Source organism: Triturus cristatus, chromosome 6 (genome assembly GCF_964204655.1).
Source record: "Triturus cristatus chromosome 6, aTriCri1.1, whole genome shotgun sequence".
NCBI lineage: Eukaryota > Metazoa > Chordata > Amphibia > Caudata > Salamandridae > Triturus > Triturus cristatus.
The window spans coordinates 43,519,468-43,540,894 of NC_140589.1; the positions used below are offsets into that span (position 1 = coordinate 43,519,468).

The following is a 21,427-nucleotide window of genomic DNA, read 5'->3' on the forward strand; positions in this document are numbered from 1 at the left end:
TCTCGATGTATAGATAAAGAACTGTACATGGTGAGTTGCTTGCCGATGATTTTCTCCATCAATCAGAAGAGGTGTCTTAGATTTAAGAATGTGTTTCTCCCAGGGATGAAATCATTCTGGTCGTGGTGGATAGGCAGGGTAGTAATCTATTTGCAATAACCTTCCCCAGTACCTTGTAATCCAAGTTGAGGAGGGAAAGCAGTCTGTACGATTGCACTTCCAAGTGGGTCTTTGCCTGGTTTGTGTAGAACCACGATCAGTTCTTCTTGCAGGGATACTGGGAGGGTGCCCTCATCTCTTGCCCATAGGACCATCTTGTGTAGTTTCGGCACTAGAGAAGCACAATATGCTGAATAGAATTCTGCTGAGAATCCATCCATCCATCCATCCATCCATCCGTCCGTCCGTCCGTCCGTCCGTCCGTCCGTCCGCCCTGCTGTCTCCGACTACAGGAGCTACGACAGCACTCACCCGGGCCTGTCTCCCTCTACATGTTTCCATGCCACTTGCTCTGCATAGTCTAGTTTCCCCAGTCTAGTGACCACCTTGCATTGTCCCCTGCGGAGGGGGTCACTTCATCTTCGTTCCGTGTGTCACTCCCCACCCGTGCCTCTGCCACCTGTATATCACGTTCAAGCTCAACAATTCCAGTCCACAGTGTGGGTTTTGCCTCGTATGAAGTTTTAATGCGCAATCCCTGTGTGGCCACCTTAAAGGCATCCCATTGATCATTGCGTTGGTGGTAGTTCCCTCATTTTCATTGAAGTAGTTAGTGAGGTGTGAGCCCACGGTATCGCTAAAAACCCTGGCTTGCAGTGCCGGAGTATGGAGCTTCCAGGTGCGTACCGGTGCCGTTCGTCTGACCCATTGTAGTGTCAGATTGAGGGGACTGTGGTCGGAGGTGTGTAGCTCAGGTATACAGATGCCACCACCCGGGGTGCCATGTGGGAGTTGCAGAGGAAGAGATCTATTCTGGTGAGTAGTTGGTGGAATGGGGAGAAAAACGTGTATTCCCTCTAGTCTGGGTTCGTGGAGCACCAGATATCGGGCATTTGCCCATGTGAGCCAATCTCACAGGGTGTTCGGCATCCTATTGGCTAGCGTTCCCCATAGGGGAGAGAAGGACCTGTTTCAAGTGATGTTGTGCACAGCGTTAAAGTCTCCACCCCGTACACAAGGTGGCGGTAAGACTTGTTAAAAACAGTTGCTGATTAGCGTTAGGTGCATAAATTGCCAATAGGGTGATCAGAGCCCCATCCATTGCCTCCTCTCCCAGCACAGATCTGCCCTCACTGTCCCCCATTGTGCGGTTCATTTTTAGTGGTGCCCCCGGAGCCACCCAGATGGGGACCCCGCTGGTATAGTCTTAATAGGTGGTGCCAACTATTTGACCTCTGGATCTTCCCTTTAAGGAGCTCCATGGTGGTCATGTGTGTTTCCTGCAAGTGAGCAATGTCGGCTTGTCTGTGCTTCAGGAAGGAATATATCAGGTGATGCGGCCTAGGGGTAGCCACCCCCCCCCCGGACATTCCGGGTAAAAGCATTAAATGTAGACAGTTGTGTGTGCAGGTGTGTTGGCATGATGATGTGTCCTCAAGCCACCCCTTACCACTCTCTTACGTCCATCCTACCCTGTCCCATCCGGCTTCTTCCCCCTATTGAAATGTAGAATTTGATGCTGCTGCTCCACAGAACCAAACATCAACTCAAGATCCCCAACTCCCACTCCCTGTTCAGGGCCACAACTAACTCACAAACCATAATTGGGGTTCAAATAGTGTGTTCCTACAGGATTCGGGGTGAGCCTCAGCACCGGAAAGGAACAAAATACAAGTGCATGGAGTCCAAGCCCATTTACAAGCACAACATGTGCCCTCTATCCCGTAGGGCAAGGAGGGCCACAATTCTTTGTCCCAACACTCCAGCAGACCAGACGTCAAGAGGCCTCACATGCACCACTGTCATCAGAGTGACGTTTGGTCCTAATTGCAGCTCTGCCGGGATGTCCTGCATTGCAAGTGCCACTTCACACCCCATAGAGGTGGCCCGGGATCCATTCTGCAATAGACTGCGCCTCGACTCCAGCACCACCTTTGCCCGCTTTTGCACAGTCTGTTTGCTCATAGGTCTGCCCCTGTGGGGCCTGTGCAAATGTGTGCCCATATGTCTCCCTTCAGTTATGTACTCTGGGGGGTCGAGGACACCCTCTTCGATTCCAACCATTCCCAAGCATATGCAGGTGTCCTGAAAAAAAACCCGTGGTGGTTTCGTACACAACCCGCAGCTTGGCTGGTAACATTAGAGAGTACTTCATGCCCAGTTGATGTAGCTTCTGCTTAACTAGCCGAAAAGAGCCCCCGAGTCTCTGGACTTCCACAGTGTAATCCTGGGCAGATGTTCACCATTCCTCCATCGACCCACCAGGAGCCCTTAGTTAGCGCAATTTGCAGGATGTGGTCAGGATCCCATTAATTAAAGAGGCGTGCCACCACTGGCCTGGGCAGCGCGCCTGAAAGGGGGTGGGGGCCTGCCTGGAACCTTGTGGGTCCTCTCCATGGAAAAGAAGGTGGGTCTTTTGCCACCCAGGACTCTCTGCATGAGCTAGTCCTCAAGAAACACTTCCTTGTTGGGTTCCTCAGCCCCACTAGTCGAATGTTGTTCCAGCGCATCTGGCCCTATGCATCCTCTGCCCTGTTGCACAAATCAGCAACTTCTAATTGGAGCACTTTAATATGGAATTGCATCTCCGCTAGTGAGGGACGCATGCCACCTAATGTCGATTCGCTCGCCTCCACCCTGTCTCTGAGCTTAGCCTGGTCGACTCTCAAAAGGCCCACATCAATCACTAGCCCTTCCTGCTTGGGTACCAAGGCGGTTTTCACATCCTAAATGGCCCACAAGAGTTCATCAAAGCCCTCATACTGCTGTTGCGGTGCCAGCGGGGTGGTGTCTCGCCCGGGCCCCACATGAATGGGGGGCAGTGTGGGGCACCCCCCTCCTCCCCGCCACTCTAGGAAGGTTGCTGTTTCACCATCTTCTCAGAAGTACAAGCAAGTGGGAGGGGAGCTGTCAGAGCCAGGCCGAAAGGGGGACTGCCACCCCAACACCCACTCCAGGCACACTCTTGGGATGCCATGGTCCCAGGCATTCCACCAATTCTCTGTCCTTGGCAAACAAGGGGTATATCGGCGATCAGTGCTGGATGGGAGAGAGATCTTTGGGCGGGCAGCCCAAGTTCCTGTGCAAACAGTCACACTGCTCACCCCACAGCCATGTGGGCGCCCTGTAGCCTTGGCATGGGGCCCCTGAAGCAGATTTCAGGTAGGCAGCTACCGGATCTCTCCAATGGAACACAATAGACACAGTGCCCACAGTCCAGGATGCTAGAGAGTCTCAATCGAAGCAGAGATGCCCAACTCCAGAGCCGGGGTGTTCTGCAGGCAGTGGCCGAAGCCCTCTACGCCTGCTGATGGAATTTTGCAGCGGTCTCCTAGTATCCCCAGTATGTGCACTGTAAGAACCGGTGCAAACAAAATTGTTGATCCTCATCAGTTGGGCGGCTTCCCACACACCCCTCCAGGCTTGCTATCTGTCCATGGCGTGATGGGTTGCAGGTGGCCCTAGGCCGACAACGCCCCGGCAATAGGAGCGAAGATTGCACTCCTGGAGGCCCGTAGGTATGGGCTCCACCTACAGGGTGGCACGCCAGAAAACTCCGTACAGAGTGCAGCCCTCAGTCCGTCAATCTGGGAGACACTCTGCTGCGGACCTAGTCCATGGCCAAGAACACCACTGAAGTGCAGCCAGCAGCATATGCCACCCACGTCAGTCCCACCCAGCACTGGTGGCTTATGCAGGAGAGACCGTGACTTCTGGTCTAGACTGGACGCGGCTCGCACGCGGTCGCGTTGTGGGCGGTGATGCATTTAGTGGGTCTGCAGCAAGTCTGATCATCTCGGGGGAGTCCTGGGCACTCTTCGGCACCCACTGCACAGCTCAGGATCTGTCAGGATGGTGTCCGCCTGGCTCGGAGGGCAGAGTTTTGCTATTCCACATCCTCGCCGGTCGCCATCTTGGCCATGCCCCCCTGTCATCTCAATCACTCACAACTTACCTCCAGATGACTGGTGACTAAAGTCACACCTCACTTCTTCACTGCGGTTCCCCTTCATTTGGAGCCATTCTGGAAACAGTGCTTTTCCGAGCCTGCCCTCCACCTCAACGAGTCCAGAATATTCGGGCTATGATCCTGATGTTTGAACCTTTGACCCAAATCACAGTGAGAGTGTCTCTGAGGTTTCTGGGCCCCTTGGCCTCCTGCATCGTAATAGTGGACCACGCCAAATAGCACATTTGGGCACTGCAGGGGGATCTAAAGTCTCAGTGGTCTTGGCCCTAGGGGCACCTAACCGAGTCCATCCAGGTGTCAAAGGAGAGTGCGAAAAAACTGCACTGGTGGTTACTTGTCCGCAATTGTACCCTTGAACTTTGAACTGCAATACCGGAGGTTGCTGTTGTGTCAGTATGGGTTTGTGTTTCCTGAGACCACAGAGAGTGCTGTTGACTTCTCAAAACTAGGGATTGAAAAGAAAATTGATGCCCATGTACAAGCACGAGAGTTGCTCAGCTCACATTCAAATAACTTTTGATAACTGATACTGCAGGGTACTTTGGATGACCTTCACATTTCAGAATTTAATATAAATGTGGCAGCCTATGCAATGCAGTTCGGTTTGTTGTCTGTTCCTGGACCCTTACTTCAGCCTTGCAGAGAAAAAACCAACATTCTACCACCTCAAAGTCAAAGCTTGATGCTGCCCTCTCCCTGGAGTTCATCAGATTAACATTAAGTGAAACATGTTACTCAATTGGAACCTAATACACGTGACCAATCTCAAGGCTAGAAATAAACATTGCGGAGTGTTGACGCAAGGCGCGAGCCACTAGGACACAGCACTTGGTATTGAGTATATGGTCTTTATTATTCCTGGCTGAGCTCATTTGTCTCTCGTGGTTTTGGTCTCATAACAGAATTTCAGTCTTTTGTCTTTTCCACTGTGGGGAATAAATCATAGTTTATTGCAGGTCCACTTGATCCGCCTTCCTGGTTTGTTACTCCTGGCCCCAAAGGAATTCTGCCTCCTTGTTAGGGCCTGCTTGGATTTACAGAACTCCCTTACTCTGCCTTATAGTTCTAGGGTTGTATAGTGCGACCTGATGGAAGGTAATTCACCCATTCTCAACCCTCTTCTCTGTATTGGCCTTCTTTTTGGTAGGAAAGGCTGTTCTGGAGAGCCCTCTCTTTGCCCATTATAAAAGGCGTGAGTCCCATGTGAAATGCTTGCTGGTGGACTTGAGTATGCATGTCTGCTGGGTGCCTTTTTATAGCTTTTCCTTTCAAAGTGCCCAGTTGATAGCAGGAGTTATCTGGGAAGAGGAGAAAGGTAATGAAGGGATCATAGGACACATCCTCCCTAATTTAATACCCAAATCACGCAGGGTATCCTACAAACTGGAATGTCTTTAAATGGCAATTCTTTATTGCCTTAATAAAGCAATCCAGAATTCTTGACCCATCTGAAACATATAAGATTTGTTTGTTAGACTCTCACCCACACTATTTGTGGCATGCTTCATCATCGGGTCGCATCCTAGCCCCTAAAAACCAGGATGGGATCAACTATGTTCCAGGGAACTCTTCGGATAATATTGTGCCGGAGTCTTCTAGGAGATAAAAATACCTTGGAACACCAATGTATCACTTTGACCAGTGGGTGTTCCTGGTATTGTTAGAAACATATACTTGTTTAGGGTGTCATTGGAAGATGCAGCCCCTTTTCCCTCTGGATCATTGACATGTTTCAGCCCTATTACACAGGCCCAACTACCTCTTTTAACAGGACTAAGCTATTGTGCCTTTGAATCTATGTTTTAAGATCAGTCTGTCCACCTACCCGTCTTAGTTGGGACGTACAGTAGCATGTGACACATAAAACATGCAAGGTAAGTGGCCACTCGCCCTGCTCTTGCAGCTATTCATCCGGATTCCCAAGTTTGGGATCACTTCGTGCCAAAAGGGAGGGAGGAGACATGCCCCCAATAGTCACAATTTCGTCAAGAGTGCTATGTCACCTGTAGCACCTAGTCATGTCCCGTTCTCCTCCTGACTGTTCAAGTCAGGGGATCCTAGCAGGATGCTACTCAAAGTGCTCCTGAAATACCATCGACATAAAGGTGTGTAGTGGAGACTAGAAAAGGGGTCGGCAGTCACTGACCACAAATTGAAATGTAGATAACATAGATGTAAAAACACCAAATGTGATCCCTTGTACACAACTGAGGTATACACCAATATGCTATGGTTGAATTTATCCTAAAATGTACAGACAAGAAATTGAGACTTTCTTGTCTGCAAACCAAAATTCAGCCTTCCAGTGGTCTGTTCTGATTGGTCAGAGTTACGTGAATTAGCCAGGCTGCTTTGATGAGGTGATAAGCGGCTCCTGTGGTTAGAGGACCATTCTGGGAGGGCAGGGTTCTGCTACATAGGAATGCCAGAGCAGGGGGAGGGGTCGTGAACAATAATCTTCGATAGAAGGAGGAGACAGGCAGGAAAAGCCAGTTTCATTTACATCCCTACTCTTTGAACCCAGCCAGATGGTAGGATTAAGGAAGGGATGAGCAGATGCAAGGGGGTGGGACAATATGGAGATGAACCCATCTGAAGGTTGCCTCAGCCAGCTCTTGTCTCTCTGCTGAAATGTTTTGGAGAAATGGTGCGCTCGGGGAGACTATAATGCCACACTTTGGAGGAGATGGTCATACTCTGGGGTGTTGCCCTGCACCTCATTGGACAGGAGTGCCCTCCTGCTTGACTCAGAACTTGGAATAAGTATCTGAGAGTGGCAGAGCCTCTCAGATTTGCTTCTTGAAACAAGAAGAAGAAGGGTCAGTGCTGAGAAGTTTGATTTGCACCAACCAGGCCCGGCACAGCAGGTTATACAAATTGATCTTTCCTGGTATGTGTCAGCTGATCCCTTTTAGGATAGTGTTGATGATGCACCTGCATAACTGTAGGGATCCAAGTAAGACCTGGTGGTCGGTGATAGCAGATACCCTAAGGCTGTGCTTAAAATGAGCTGGTGGTTTCCGGTGCTCAATACCGGCACTTAATTGTCAACACTGGTGCTTGTGGCAGTCTGCCGCTTGGTGGCGCTGTCTGTCTAATTTAGAGATGAGCACAGCACTGTTGTTTGTTAATTCAGTAAACACTAAAAATGACTATTACCTGCAGCCCAAGCCATTCTTATAGTGTTGGGGCATGGAGAAGTCGGAATTGCCACACTTGCAAGAGTGTGATGTTAGTAGTTGTCTTGATACTATCAGTGACAGCCCTGCCAGGGGCAATGTGTGGTGCACGCTGCAGTGGTCTCATGACAAGAGCCCTGGCACTTATGTTTTTTGCAAATTAACCACTGCCCTATGGGTTTACCAGAGCCACGTCACTTGGCATTCTACAGCTTTAGAAATAATTGGAGGCGAGCTATTTTACTGCGCAGAGCAGGAGTATAATGGTGATGACAGAGACCCAACATATATATGCATATTTGTATGCAGTTAACAACATGATTTTGAATTACCTTTTCCATTCAACTAATGCACATTTTGTCACACTAGGAAAGTGACCATTATGGAGGACCCGGATCAGAATATTCACCTGAAGAACCTGTCTCTCCAGCAGGCGACCAATGAGGAAGAGGCCTTGAATCTGCTCTTCTTGGGTGACACCAACAGGATGATCGCGGAAGTGAGTATTGGGGGCTGAGAAAGGTACAAAAGATGCAACTCCTGAGAGTAGGTACATTAGAGAAAGGCTTGCATCGTCAGGCATGTTTCCAGAGTCTAGCCTGGTGTGCCTACTATGAAATATCCAGGCAAAACATTACTTGCCAGGCTGTTGTGGAACTGCATGTTACAGGTCTGAGTGGAAGAACTGCACCACTCTTCTTTTTTAAAGTTTTTATTAGCATCACCTTCACGTTCTTGGAACAAAATGGACATTTATCTCTACATAGGTACCCACAATGTTAATGAAATAGGAAATTCTGGCTGCCTGGAAAATTGTAAGTAATTAAAGATGACACTGGTCAGTGCAGTGGAAGCTGACTTGTAGTACAAAAGAGTACAAAGCACACCTTCCAAATGTGAAGCCGGTATTTAGGGTGTGGAAGAGGTGCTATTGAACAAACAAACCTAACAATGGATTCAACAAATTGAAGTGGTTATGTTGTGTGAACGGATGAGCTACTGGTCAGTGGGAGACTAATAATGTCTAAAACATTGCCACATGGTGGTGGATTTGTTCAAACAGACCAAAGAAGTGCTAAAGGGTGAATGAAATGACGAGTAATGACAGTGAGGAGAGACTGAGAGCCTGACAAAGGGCCTCCGCACTCGTGGAGGCGGTCCCGCAGTCATGGGGAAGTCTCCGCACTCGAAGTGGAATCTCCATAATGAGAATTCTCTTTGCAGAGATTCAGCCCTGAGTGTGGAGACTCCCCTACAACTGCAAGGCCTCCGACTCGAGTGCAGAGACTCCTCCACAACTGCAGGGCCTCCACCATCGGGGCAGAGACTCCCTCACGACTGTGGGGCCTCCGCCACGAGTGCAGACACTCCCCCACGACTGCGGGACCGCCGCCACGAGTGCAGAGACTCCCCCACAACTGCGGGGCCTCTGACCCGAGTGCGAAGACTCCCCTTCAACTGTTGGGCCTCCGCCTCGAGTGCGAAGACTCTTCCACAACTGCAGGGCCTCCACCATCAGTGCAGAGACCCCCCACGACTTCAGGGCCTCCGTCCCGAGTGTGGAAACTCCTCCATGACTGAGGGGCAGCCGCCACGAGTGCAGACACTCCCCCACGACTGCTGGGCCTATGACCCGAGTGCGGAGACTCACCACAACTGCGGGTCCCTTTGTGAATCAGATCCCGAGTGCATGTTTGATGGATGAAAGTTGGAGGACATCAATCAGATGACTGGTGGTGGTCAAGGAAATGCCTTTTACGTTTAATGAAACGTGTAAGTTCAGTATCTGGGATCTGAGTTGGGGAGTGCTGGTGCAGGCTCAGATGTAGGAATAAATTATGTTTCAAAGATTTGTGAATGCATTCAGGCAGGGAGAAAATGCCTGTTCGGTGGGTGGACTGAGAAACTGTAAGTGGGTTGGAATTGAGCAACGTTCTCCATTGGTTGTCACCACCAAGAGACTTTGATTCCAACTTCATTCTTATATGTAGTTCGTCCAACAAACTCGTTTCTAGTTTTTCCACCCTCCGATCCCTCCTACTCCCCCTTTACATTATCCATTGTGGAGAAAACTGAGCATCCATATCCTTGGTTCGGTACCATAGAGTGAATGTCCACTAAGTCTGAGGAATTCATTTTGTATTCCTGCTGATGTAACATGGCACAAGATGGAGAATGGGATACAGCTTCATGAATGACCCTCAGACACTGAAATGAGGGAAAATGGAGAGAGGGCCACCCTTTGAAATTCTATGACGACCTTTTAGCAGGGGATTACGGATTAGTCCTCCCTAAACACTGCCAATTAGTGAATTCTAAAGCAATGGTGAAGATCAAAGACGTTTCTTTGCAGGGCGTGCCCTTTTGTTTTTCACCAAGTGTTACTTCAGAGAGGCTGATGACAGCCAGATACATAGTCATCACACTTCATTGTGCTCGTGTTTTAGGAATTAGTACCTGCGGTGAGAGCCATCATTTTCCTAAAGGCTGTGTGTGCAATGCAGCCAGAAAATTAAATAGGAAAAGTAGTCACCCCAACCGGTTCCTGCACTTTAGACAGTGGACCAACACCCTGATCTCGAAAAACAGTATAAAGGTGGGACCCAAACTACCTCATTTTGTTTCAGTTCCAAGTTGGAAGGGAGAGCTCCAAAGAGTACAAGAGCTGATGTGATGCAGGGGTGGCATCACCTTTACAGCCAGTTTCCCAGAGATAAAAGTAGATCATCTCAATTCTGTGCATTTGTTGACCTGCTACGAATCTTCCTAGTGCCTAGAAGCCTGCTTGCCCACTCCGAGTGGGGAAGAGAGTTCCAGTCCCTGCAAGAGGAGAGGCTGTCCAGAAAGAGAAACCCAGTTGTGTTCCCAGTGTGTGGAGGACCCTGAAGAGCCAACTTGTGATTGAGAGTGAGACCTTCTCTGATCCTACCATTGGGAGGTCACTCGGCCTCCCTGCATGGTTCAAGTAGGGAACTGCATAAAGCAACAACAAAATCCGAAGTGACAGCGAGCTGTCTTACATCTCTGCAGTGACCCGAGGGACCAATTCTGTTAATGCCCTGTTGTGCTGTGGACAAAGATGTAGGCACTGCCATAGCAGAACAGCCCACCAGTGGCCAAAGACAGGTGACCACTACCAAGGCATGCCATGCTGCTGATTCAGCATCGAGTTTTGAGAGACTGGGCCACTGCCGCTAATCTGCACCTACTGTTAGACATGCGCCACACGTGACCACATTATCACAGACAGGTAAAGAGGAGGCTGTTTTGAGATACTGCGTCTTGTGCTAAATGGATAGAACTACATGTTTCAAGGAGTAACAACTGCCAACATGAACACTTCTACAAGACACAAACTGAACTAATCCTGGGGGTCACCGACATAAGCCAATTGATGAACTCTCAGCTATGCTGATTCTCACCAATGAGAATTCCTTTACTGCCAGGTGGCTGTGATTGCGTAGAAACTGAAGCTACTGTGCTAAGAGCCCTGTAGTGGGGCAGGGGCTGCAGCCACTGTGCTAAGATCCCTGTAGTGGGGCAGGTACTGCTGTAGTGGGGCAGGGGCTGCAGCCACTGTGCTAAGATCCCTGTAGTGGGGCAGGTGCTGCAGCCACTGTGCTAAGAGCCCTGTAGTGGGGCAGGGGCTGCAGCCACTGTGCTAAGTGCCCTGTAGTGGGGCAAGGGCTGCAGCCACTGTGCTAAGAGCCCTGTAGTGGGGCAGCGGCTGCAGCCACTGTGCTAAGAGTCCTGTAGTGGGGCAGGTGCTGCAGCCACTGTGCTAAGAGCCCTGTAGTTGGGCAAGGGCTGCCGCCACTGTGCTAAGAGCCCTGTAGTGGGACAGGTGCTGCAGCCACTGTGCTAGGAGCCCTGTAGTGGGACAGGTACTGCTGTAGTGGGGCAGGTGCTGCAGCCACTGTGCTAGGAGCCCTGTAGTGGGACAGGTACTGCTGTAGTGGGACAGGTGCTGCAGCCACTGTGCTAAGAGCCCTGTAGTGGGGCAGGTGCTGCAGCCTCTGTGCTAAGATCCCTGTTGTGGGGCAGGGGCTGCAGCCACTGTGCTTTACAGCCCTGTGGTGGGGCAGGGGCTGCAGCCACTGTGCTTTACAGCCCTGTAGTGGGGCAGGTGCTGCAGCCACTGTGCTAGGAGCCCTGTAGTGGGACAGGTGCTGCAGCCACTGTGCTATGAGTCCTGTAGTGGGGCGGGTGCTGCAGCCAGTGTGCTAGGAGCCCTGTAGTGGGGCGGGTGCTGCAGCCACTGTGCTAGGAGCCCTGTAGTGGGACAGGTGCTGCAGCCACTGTGCTAGGAGCCCTGTAGTGGGACAGGTACTGCTGTAGTGGGACAGGTGCTGCAGCCACTGTGCTAAGAGCCCTGGAGTGGGGCAGGGGCTGCAGCCACTGTGCTAAGAGCCCTGTAGTGGGGCAGGTGCTGCAGCCCCTGTGCTAAGAGCCCTGTGGTGGGGCAGGTGCTGCAGCCACTGTGCTAAGAGCCCTGTAGTGGGGCAGGGGCTGCAGCCACTGTGCGAAGAGCCCTGTAGTGGGGCAGGTGCTGCTGTAGTGGGGCAGGGTCTGCAGCCACTGTGCTAAGAGCCCTGTAGTGGGGCAGGTGCTGCAGCCACTGTGCTAGGAGTCCTGTAGTGGGGCAGGTGCTGCAGCCACTGTGCTAAGAGCCCTGTAGTGGGGCAGGGGCTGCAGCCACTGTGCTAAGAGCCCTGTAGTGGGGCAAGGGCTGCAGCCACTGTGCTAAGAGCCCTGTAGTAGGGCAGGTGCTGCAGCCACTGTGCTAAGAGCCCCGTGGTGGGGCAGGTGCTGCAGCCACTGTGCTAAGAGCCCTGTAGTGGGGCAGGGGCTGCAGCCACTGTGCTAAGAGCCCTGTAGTGGGGCAGGTGCTGCTGTAGTGTGGCAGGTGCCGCAGCCACTATGCTAAGAGCCCTGTAGTGGGGCAGGTACTGCTGTAGTGGGGCAGGTGCTGCAGCCACTGTGCTAAGAGCCCTGTAGTGGGGCAGGGGCTGCAGCCACTGTGCTAAGAGCCCTGTAGTGGGGCAGGTGCTGCTGTAGTGTGGCAGGTGCCGCAGCAACTGTGCTAAGAGCCCTGTAGTGGGGCAGGTACTGCTGTAGTGGGGCAGGTGCTGCAGCCACTGTGCTAAGAGGCCTGTAGTGTGGCAGGTGCCGCAGCCACTGTGCTAAGAGCCCTGTAGTGGGGCAAGGGCTGCAGCCACTGTGCTAAGAGCCCTGTAGTGGGGCAGGTGCTGCAGCCACTGTGCTAAGAGCCCTGTAGTGGGGCAGGTGCTGCAGCCACTGTGCTAAGAGCCCTGTAGTGGGGCAGGGGCTGCAGCCACTGTGCTAAGAGCCCTGTAGTGGGGCAGGTGCTGCTGTAGTGTGGCAGGTGCTGCAGCCACTGTGCTAAGAGCCCTGTAGTGGGGCAGATACTGCTGTAGTGGGGCAGGTGCTGCAGCCACTGTGCTCAGAGGCCTGTAGTGTGGCAGGTGCCGCAGCCACTGTGCTAAGAGCCCTGTAGTGGGGCAGGTGCTGCAGCCACTGTGCTAAGAGCCCTGTAGTGGGGCAGGGGCTGCAGCCACTATGCTAAGAGCCCTGTAGTGGGGCAGGTGCTGCAGCCACTGTGCTAGGAGCCCTGTAGTGGGGCAGGTGCTGCAGCCACTGTGCTAGGAGCCCTGTAGTGGGACAGGTGCTGCAGCCACTGTGCTAGGAGCCCTGTAGTGGGACAGGTACTGCTGTAGTGGGACAGGTGCTGCAGCCACTGTGCTAAGAGCCCTGTAGTGGGGCAGGTGCTGCAGCCTCTGTGCTAAGATCCCTGTTGTGGGGCAGGGGCTGCAGCCACTGTGCTTTACAGCCCTGTAGTGGGGCAGGGGCTGCAGCCACTGTGCTTTACAGCCCTGTAGTGGGGCAGGTGCTGCAGCCACTGTGCTAGGAGCCCTGTAGTGGGACAGGTGCTGCAGCCACTGTGCTATGAGTCCTGTAGTGGGGCGGGTGCTGCAGCCAGTGTGCTAGGAGCCCTGTAGTGGGGCGGGTGCTGCAGCCACTGTGCTAGGAGCCCTGTAGTGGGACAGGTGCTGCAGCCACTGTGCTAGGAGCCCTGTAGTGGGACAGGTACTGCTGTAGTGGGACAGGTGCTGCAGCCACTGTGCTAAGAGCCCTGGAGTGGGGCAGGGGCTGCAGCCACTGTGCTAAGAGCCCTGTTGTGGGGCAGGTGCTGCAGCCACTGTGCTAAGAGCCCTGTAGTGGGGCAGGTGCTGCAGCCCCTGTGCTAAGAGCCCTGTAGTGGGGCAGGTGCTGCAGCCACTGTGCTAAGAGCCCTGTAGTGGGGCAGGGGCTGCAGCCACTGTTCTAAGAGCCCTGTAGTGGGGCAGGTGCTGCTGTAGTGTGGCAGGTGCCGCAGCCACTGTGCTAAGAGCCCTGTAGTGGGGCAGGTACTGCTGTAGTGGGGCAGGTGCTGCAGCCACTGTGCTAAGCGGCCTGTAGTGTGGCAGGTGCCGCAGCCACTGTGCTAAGAGCCCTGTAGTGGGGCAGGTGCTGCAGCCACTGTGCTAAGAGCCCTGTAGTGGGGCAGGGGCTGCAGCCACTGTGCTTTACAGCCCTGTAGTGGGGCAGGTGCTGCACCCACTGTGCTAAGAGCCCTGTAGTGGGGCGGGTGCTGCAGCCACTGTGCTAGGAGCCCTGTAGTGGGACAGGTGCTGCAGCCACTGTGCTAGGAGCCCTGTAGTGGGGCAGGTACTGCTGTAGTGGGACAGGTGCTGCAGCCACTGTGCTAAGAGCCTGTAGTGGGGCAGGTGCTGCTGTAGTGTGGCAGGTGCCGCAGCCACTGTGCTAAGAGCCCTGTAGTGGGGCAGGGGCTGCAGTCACTGTGCTAGGAGCCCTGTAGTGGGACAGGTGCTGCAGCCACTGTGCTAGGAGCCCTTTAGTGGGGCAGGTACTGCTGTAGTGGGACAGGTGCTGCAGCCACTGTGCTAAGAGCCCTGTAGTGGGGCAGGTGCTGCTGCAGTGTGGCAGGTGCCGCAGCCACTGTGCTAAGAGCCCTGTAGTGGGACAGGTGCTGCAGCCACTGTGCTAAGAGCCCTGTAGTGGGGCAGGGACCGCAGCCACTGTGCTAAGAGCCCTGTAGTGGGGCAGGGGCTGCAGTCACTGTGTTAGGAGCCCTGTAGTGGGACAGGTGCTGCAGCCACTGTGCTAAGAGCCCCGTGGTGGGGCAGGTGCTGCAGCCACTGTGCTAAGAGCCCTGTAGTGGGGCAGGGGCTGCAGCCACTGTGCTAAGAGCCCTGTAGTGGGGCAGGTGCTGCTGTAGTGTGGCAGGTGCCGCAGCCACTATGCTAAGAGCCCTGTAGTGGGGCAGGTACTGCTGTAGTGGGGCAGGTGCTGCAGCCACTGTGCTAAGAGCCCTGTAGTGGGGCAGGGGCTGCAGCCACTGTGCTAAGAGCCCTGTAGTGGGGCAGGTGCTGCTGTAGTGTGGCAGGTGCCGCAGCAACTGTGCTAAGAGCCCTGTAGTGGGGCAGGTACTGCTGTAGTGGGGCAGGTGCTGCAGCCACTGTGCTAAGAGGCCTGTAGTGTGGCAGGTGCCGCAGCCACTGTGCTAAGAGCCCTGTAGTGGGGCAAGGGCTGCAGCCACTGTGCTAAGAGCCCTGTAGTGGGGCAGGTGCTGCAGCCACTGTGCTAAGAGCCCTGTAGTGGGGCAGGTGCTGCAGCCACTGTGCTAAGAGCCCTGTAGTGGGGCAGGGGCTGCAGCCACTGTGCTAAGAGCCCTGTAGTGGGGCAGGTGCTGCTGTAGTGTGGCAGGTGCTGCAGCCACTGTGCTAACAGCCCTGTAGTGGGGCAGATACTGCTGTAGTGGGGCAGGTGCTGCAGCCACTGTGCTCAGAGGCCTGTAGTGTGGCAGGTGCCGCAGCCACTGTGCTAAGAGCCCTGTAGTGGGGCAGGTGCTGCAGCCACTGTGCTAAGAGCCCTGTAGTGGGGCAGGGGCTGCAGCCACTATGCTAAGAGCCCTGTAGTGGGGCAGGTGCTGCAGCCACTGTGCTAGGAGCCCTGTAGTGGGGCAGGTGCTGCAGCCAGTGTGCTAGGAGCCCTGTAGTGGGACAGGTGCTGCAGCCACTGTGCTAGGAGCCCTGTAGTGGGACAGGTACTGCTGTAGTGGGACAGGTGCTGCAGCCACTGTGCTAAGAGCCCTGTAGTGGGGCAGGTGCTGCAGCCTCTGTGCTAAGATCCCTGTTGTGGGGCAGGGGCTGCAGCCACTGTGCTTTACAGCCCTGTAGTGGGGCAGGGGCTGCAGCCACTGTGCTTTACAGCCCTGTAGTGGGGCAGGTGCTGCAGCCACTGTGCTAGGAGCCCTGTAGTGGGACAGGTGCTGCAGCCACTGTGCTATGAGCCCTGTAGTGGGACAGGTGCTGCAGCCACTGTGCTAAGAGCCCTGTAGTGGGGCAGGGACCGCAGCCACTGTGCTAAGAGCCCTGTAGTGGGGCAGGGGCTGCAGTCACTGTGTTAGGAGCCCTGTAGTGGGACAGGTGCTGCAGCCACTGTGCTAAGAGCCCCGTGGTGGGGCAGGTGCTGCAGCCACTGTGCTAAGAGCCCTGTAGTGGGGCAGGGGCTGCAGCCACTGTGCTAAGAGCCCTGTAGTGGGGCAGGTGCTGCTGTAGTGTGGCAGGTGCCGCAGCCACTATGCTAAGAACCCTGTAGTGGGGCAGGTACTGCTGTAGTGGGGCAGGTGCTGCAGCCACTGTGCTAAGAGCCCTGTAGTGGGGCAGGGGCTGCAGCCACTGTGCTAAGAGCCCTGTAGTGGGGCAGGTGCTGCAGCAACTGTGCTAAGAGCCCTGTAGTGGGGCAGGTACTGCTGTAGTGGGGCAGGTGCTGCAGCCACTGTGCTAAGAGGCCTGTAGTGTGGCAGGTGCCGCAGCCACTGTGCTAAGAGCCCTGTAGTGGGGCAAGGGCTGCAGCCACTGTGCTAAGAGCCCTGTAGTGGGGCAGGTGCTGCAGCCACTGTGCTAAGAGCCCTGTAGTGGGGCAGGTGCTGCAGCCACTGTGCTAAGAGCCCTGTAGTGGGGCAGGGGCTGCAGCCACTGTGCTAAGAGCCCTGTAGTGGGGCAGGTGCTGCTGTAGTGTGGCAGGTGCTGCAGCCACTGTGCTAAGAGCCCTGTAGTGGGGCAGATACTGCTGTAGTGGGGCAGGTGCTGCAGCCACTGTGCTCAGAGGCCTGTAGTGTGGCAGGTGCCGCAGCCACTGTGCTAAGAGCCCTGTAGTGGGGCAGGTGCTGCAGCCACTGTGCTAAGAGCCCTGTAGTGGGGCAGGGGCTGCAGCCACTATGCTAAGAGCCCTGTAGTGGGGCAGGTGCTGCAGCCACTGTGCTAGGAGCCCTGTAGTGGGGCAGGTGCTGCAGCCACTGTGCTAGGAGCCCTGTAGTGGGACAGGTGCTGCAGCCACTGTGCTAGGAGCCCTGTAGTGGGACAGGTACTGCTGTAGTGGGACAGGTGCTGCAGCCACTGTGCTAAGAGCCCTGTAGTGGGGCAGGTGCTGCAGCCTCTGTGCTAAGATCCCTGTTGTGGGGCAGGGGCTGCAGCCACTGTGCTTTACAGCCCTGTAGTGGGGCAGGGGCTGCAGCCACTGTGCTTTACAGCCCTGTAGTGGGGCAGGTGCTGCAGCCACTGTGCTAGGAGCCCTGTAGTGGGACAGGTGCTGCAGCCACTGTGCTATGAGTCCTGTAGTGGGGCGGGTGCTGCAGCCAGTGTGCTAGGAGCCCTGTAGTGGGGCGGGTGCTGCAGCCACTGTGCTAGGAGCCCTGTAGTGGGACAGGTGCTGCAGCCACTGTGCTAGGAGCCCTGTAGTGGGACAGGTACTGCTGTAGTGGGACAGGTGCTGCAGCCACTGTGCTAAGAGCCCTGGAGTGGGGCAGGGGCTGCAGCCACTGTGCTAAGAGCCCTGTTGTGGGGCAGATGCTGCAGCCACTGTGCTAAGAGCCCTGTAGTGGGGCAGGTGCTGCAGCCCCTGTGCTAAGAGCCCTGTAGTGGGGCAGGTGCTGCAGCCACTGTGCTAAGAGCCCTGTAGTGGGGCAGGGGCTGCAGCCACTGTTCTAAGAGCCCTGTAGTGGGGCAGGTGCTGCTGTAGTGTGGCAGGTGCCGCAGCCACTGTGCTAAGAGCCCTGTAGTGGGGCAGGTACTGCTGTAGTGGGGCAGGTGCTGCAGCCACTGTGCTAAGCGGCCTGTAGTGTGGCAGGTGCCGCAGCCACTGTGCTAAGAGCCCTGTAGTGGGGCAGGTGCTGCAGCCACTGTGCTAAGAGCCCTGTAGTGGGGCAGGGGCTGCAGCCACTGTGCTTTACAGCCCTGTAGTGGGGCAGGTGCTGCACCCACTGTGCTAAGAGCCCTGTAGTGGGGCGGGTGCTGCAGCCACTGTGCTAGGAGCCCTGTAGTGGGACAGGTGCTGCAGCCACTGTGCTAGGAGCCCTGTAGTGGGGCAGGTACTGCTGTAGTGGGACAGGTGCTGCAGCCACTGTGCTAAGAGCCTGTAGTGGGGCAGGTGCTGCTGTAGTGTGGCAGGTGCCGCAGCCACTGTGCTAAGAGCCCTGTAGTGGGGCAGGGGCTGCAGTCACTGTGCTAGGAGCCCTGTAGTGGGACAGGTGCTGCAGCCACTGTGCTAGGAGCCCTTTAGTGGGGCAGGTACTGCTGTAGTGGGACAGGTGCTGCAGCCACTGTGCTAAGAGCCCTGTAGTGGGGCAGGTGCTGCTGCAGTGTGGCAGGTGCCGCAGCCACTGTGCTAAGAGCCCTGTAGTGGGACAGGTGCTGCAGCCACTGTGCTAAGAGCCCTGTAGTGGGGCAGGGACCGCAGCCACTGTGCTAAGAGCCCTGTAGTGGGGCAGGGGCTGCAGTCACTGTGTTAGGAGCCCTGTAGTGGGACAGGTGCTGCAGCCACTGTGCTAAGAGCCCTTTAGTGGGGCAGGGGCTGCAGCCACTGTGCTAAGAGCCCTGTAGTGGGGCAGGTGCCGCAGCCACTGTGCTAAGAGCCCTGTAGTGGGGCAGGGACCGCAGCCACTGTGCTAAGAGCCCTGCAGTGGGGCACGGACCGCAGCCACTGTGCTAAGAGCCCTGTAGTGGGGCAGGGGCTGCAGTCACTCTGCTAAGAGCCCTGTAGTGGGGCAGGGGCTGCAGTCACTGTGCTAGGAGCCCTGTAGTGGGGCAGGTGCTGCTGTAGTGTGGCAGGTGCCGCAGCCACTGTGCTAAGAGCCCTGTAGTGGGGCAGGTGCTGCAGCCACTGTGCTAGGAGCCCTGTAGTGGGGCAGGGTCTGCACCCACTGTGCTAAGAGCCCTGTAGTGGGACAGGTGCTGCAGCCACTGTGCTAAGAGCCCTGTAGTGGGACAGGTGCTGCAGCCACTGTGCTAAGAGCCCTGTAGTGGGGCAGGGGCTGCAGCCACTGTGCTAAGAGCCCTGTAGTGGGGCAGGTGCTGCTGTAGTGGGGCAGGGTCTGCAGCCACTGTGCTAAGAGCCCTGTAGTGGGGCAGGTGCTGCAGCCACTGTGCTAAGAGTCCTGTAGTGGGGCAGGTGCTGCAGCCACTGTGCTAAGAGCCCTGTAGTGGGGCAGGTGCTGCTGCATTGTGGCAGGTGCCGCAGCCATTGTGCTAAGAGCCCTGTAGTGGGGCAGGGACCGCAGCCACTGTGCTAAGAGCCCTGTAGTGGGGCAGGGACCGCAGCCACTGTGCTAAGAGCCCTGTAGTGGGGCAGGGGCTGCAGTCACTGTGCTAGAAGCCCTGTAGTGGGACAGGTGCTGCAGCCACTGTGCTAGGAGCCCTGTAGTGGGGCAGGGGCTGCAGCAACTGTGCTAAGAGCCCTGTAGTGGGGCGGGTGCTGCAGCCACTGTGCTAGGAGCCCTGTAGTGGGACAGGTGCTGCAGCCACTGTGCTAGGAGCCCTTTAGTGGGGCAGGTACTGCTGTAGTGGGACAGGTGCTGCAGCCACTGTGCTAAGAGCCCTGTAGTGGGGCAGGTGCTGCTGCAGTGTGGCAGGTGCCGCAGCCACTGTGCTAAGAGCCCTGTAGTGGGGCAGGTGCTACTGCAGTGTGGCAGGTGCCGCAGCCACTGTGCTAAGAGCCCTGTAGTGGGGCAGGTGCTGCTGCAGTGTGGCAGGTGCTGCAGCCACTGTGCTAAGAGCCCTGTAGTGGGACAGGTGCTGCAGCCACTGTGCTAAGAGCCCTGTAGTGGGGCAGGGACCGCAGCCACTGTGCTAAGAGCCCTGTAGTGGGACAGGTGCTGCAGCCACTGTGCTAGGAGCCCTGTAGTGGGGCAGGTGCTGCAGCCACTGTGCTAGGAGCCCTGTAGTGGGGCAGGTACTGCTGTAGTGGGACAGGTGCTGCAGCCACTGTGCTAAGAGCCCTGTAGTGGGACAGGTGCTGCAGCCACTGTGCTAAGAGCCCTGTAGTGGGACAGGTGCTGCAGCCACTGTGCTAAGAGCCCTGTAGTGGGGCAGGGACCACAGCCACTGTGCTAAGAGCCCTGTAGTGGGGCAGGGACCGCAGCCACTGTGCTAGGAGCCCTGTAGTGGGACAGGTGCTGCAGCCACTGTGCTAGGAGCCCTGTTGTGGGGCAGGTACTGCTGCAGTGTGGCAGGTGCGGCAGCCACTGTGCTAAGAGCCCTGTAGTGGGGCAGGGGCTGAAGCCACTGTGCTAAGAGCCCTGTAGTGGGGCAGGGACCGCAGCCACTGTGCTAAGAGCCCTGTAGTGAGGCAGGGGCTGCAGTCACTGTGCTAGGAGCCCTGTAGATGGGCAGGGGCTGCAGTCACTGTGCTAGGAGCCCTGTAGTGGGGCAGGTACTGCTGTAGTGGGACAGGTGCTGCAGCCACTGTGCTAAGAGCCCTGTAGTGGGGCAGGTGCTGCAGCCAATTTGCTAGGAGCCCTGTAGTGGGGCAGGGGCTGCAGTCACTGTGCTAGGAGCCCTGTAGTGGGGCAGGTACTGCTGTAGTGGGACAGGTGCTGCAGCCACTGTGCTAGGAGCCCTGTAGTGGGGCAGGTGTTGCTGCAGTGTGGCAGGTGCCGCAGCCACTGTGCTAAGAGCCCTGTAGTGGGGCAGGTGCTGCTGCAGCGTGGCAGGTGCTGCAGCCACTGTGCTAAGAGCCCTGTAGTGGGGCAGGGACCGCAGCCACTGTGCTAGGAGCCCTGTAGTGGGGCAGGTGCTGCTGCAGTGGGACAGGTGCTGCAGCCACTGTGCTAAGATCCCTGTAGTGGGGCAGGGGCTGCAGTCACTGTGCTAGGAGCCCTGTAGTGGGGCAGGTGCTGCTGCAGTAGGACAGGTGCTGCAGCCACTGTGCTAAGAGCCCTGTAGTGGGACAGGTGCTGCAGCCACTGTGGTAAGAGCCCTGTAGTGGGGCAGGGACCGCAGCCACTGTGCTAAGAGCCCTGTAGTGGGGCAGGGGCTGCAGTCACTGTGCTAGAGCCCTGTAGTGGGGCAGGTGCTGCAGCCACTGTGCTAAGAGCCCTGTAGTGGGGCAGGGACCGCAGCCACTGTGCTAAGAGCCCTGTAGTGGGACAGGTGCTGCAGCCACTGTGCTAAGAGCCCTGTAGTGGGGCAGGTGCTGCTGCATTGTGGCAGGTGCCGCAGCCATTGTGCTAAGAGCCCTGTAGTGGGACAGGTGCTGCAGCCACTGTGCTAAGAGCCCTGTAGTGGGGCAGGGACCGCAGCCACTGTGCTAAGAGCCCTGTAGTGGGGCAGGGACCACAGCCACTGTGCTAAGAGCCCTGTAGTGGGGCAGGTGCTGCAGTCACTGTGCTAGGAGCCCTGTAGTGGGGCAGGTGCTGCTGTAGTGTGGCAGGTGCCGCAGCCACTGTGCTAAGAGCCCTGTAGTGGGGCAGGGGCTGCAGCCACTGTGCTAAGAGCCCTCTAGTGGGGCGGGTGCTGCAGCCACTGTGCTAGGAGCCCTGTAGTGGGACAGGTGCTGCAGCCACTGTGCTAGGAGCCCTTTAGTGGGGCAGGTACTGCTGTAGTGGGACAGGTGCTGCAGCCACTGTGCTAAGAGCCCTGTAGTGGGGCAGGTGCTGCTGCAGTGTGGCAGGTGCCGCAGCCACTGTGCTAAGAGCCCTGTAGTGGGGCAGGTGCTGCTGCAGTGTGGCAGGTGCTGCAGCCACTGTGCTAAGAGCCCT

General features: G+C 56.1%; 1 protein-coding gene across 1 annotated transcript in view; it reads left to right on the top strand.

The window, feature by feature from the left end:
• Positions 1-21,427, top strand: part of KIF6 (kinesin family member 6) — a 1,720,339-nt gene that overhangs the window by 382,542 nt on the left and 1,316,370 nt on the right. The window contains exon 6 of the mRNA XM_085610234.1: positions 7,678-7,807. Within this exon, the coding sequence (XP_085466360.1) occupies positions 7,678-7,807 (130 nt within the window). The remainder of the gene's footprint in view (positions 1-7,677; positions 7,808-21,427) is intronic.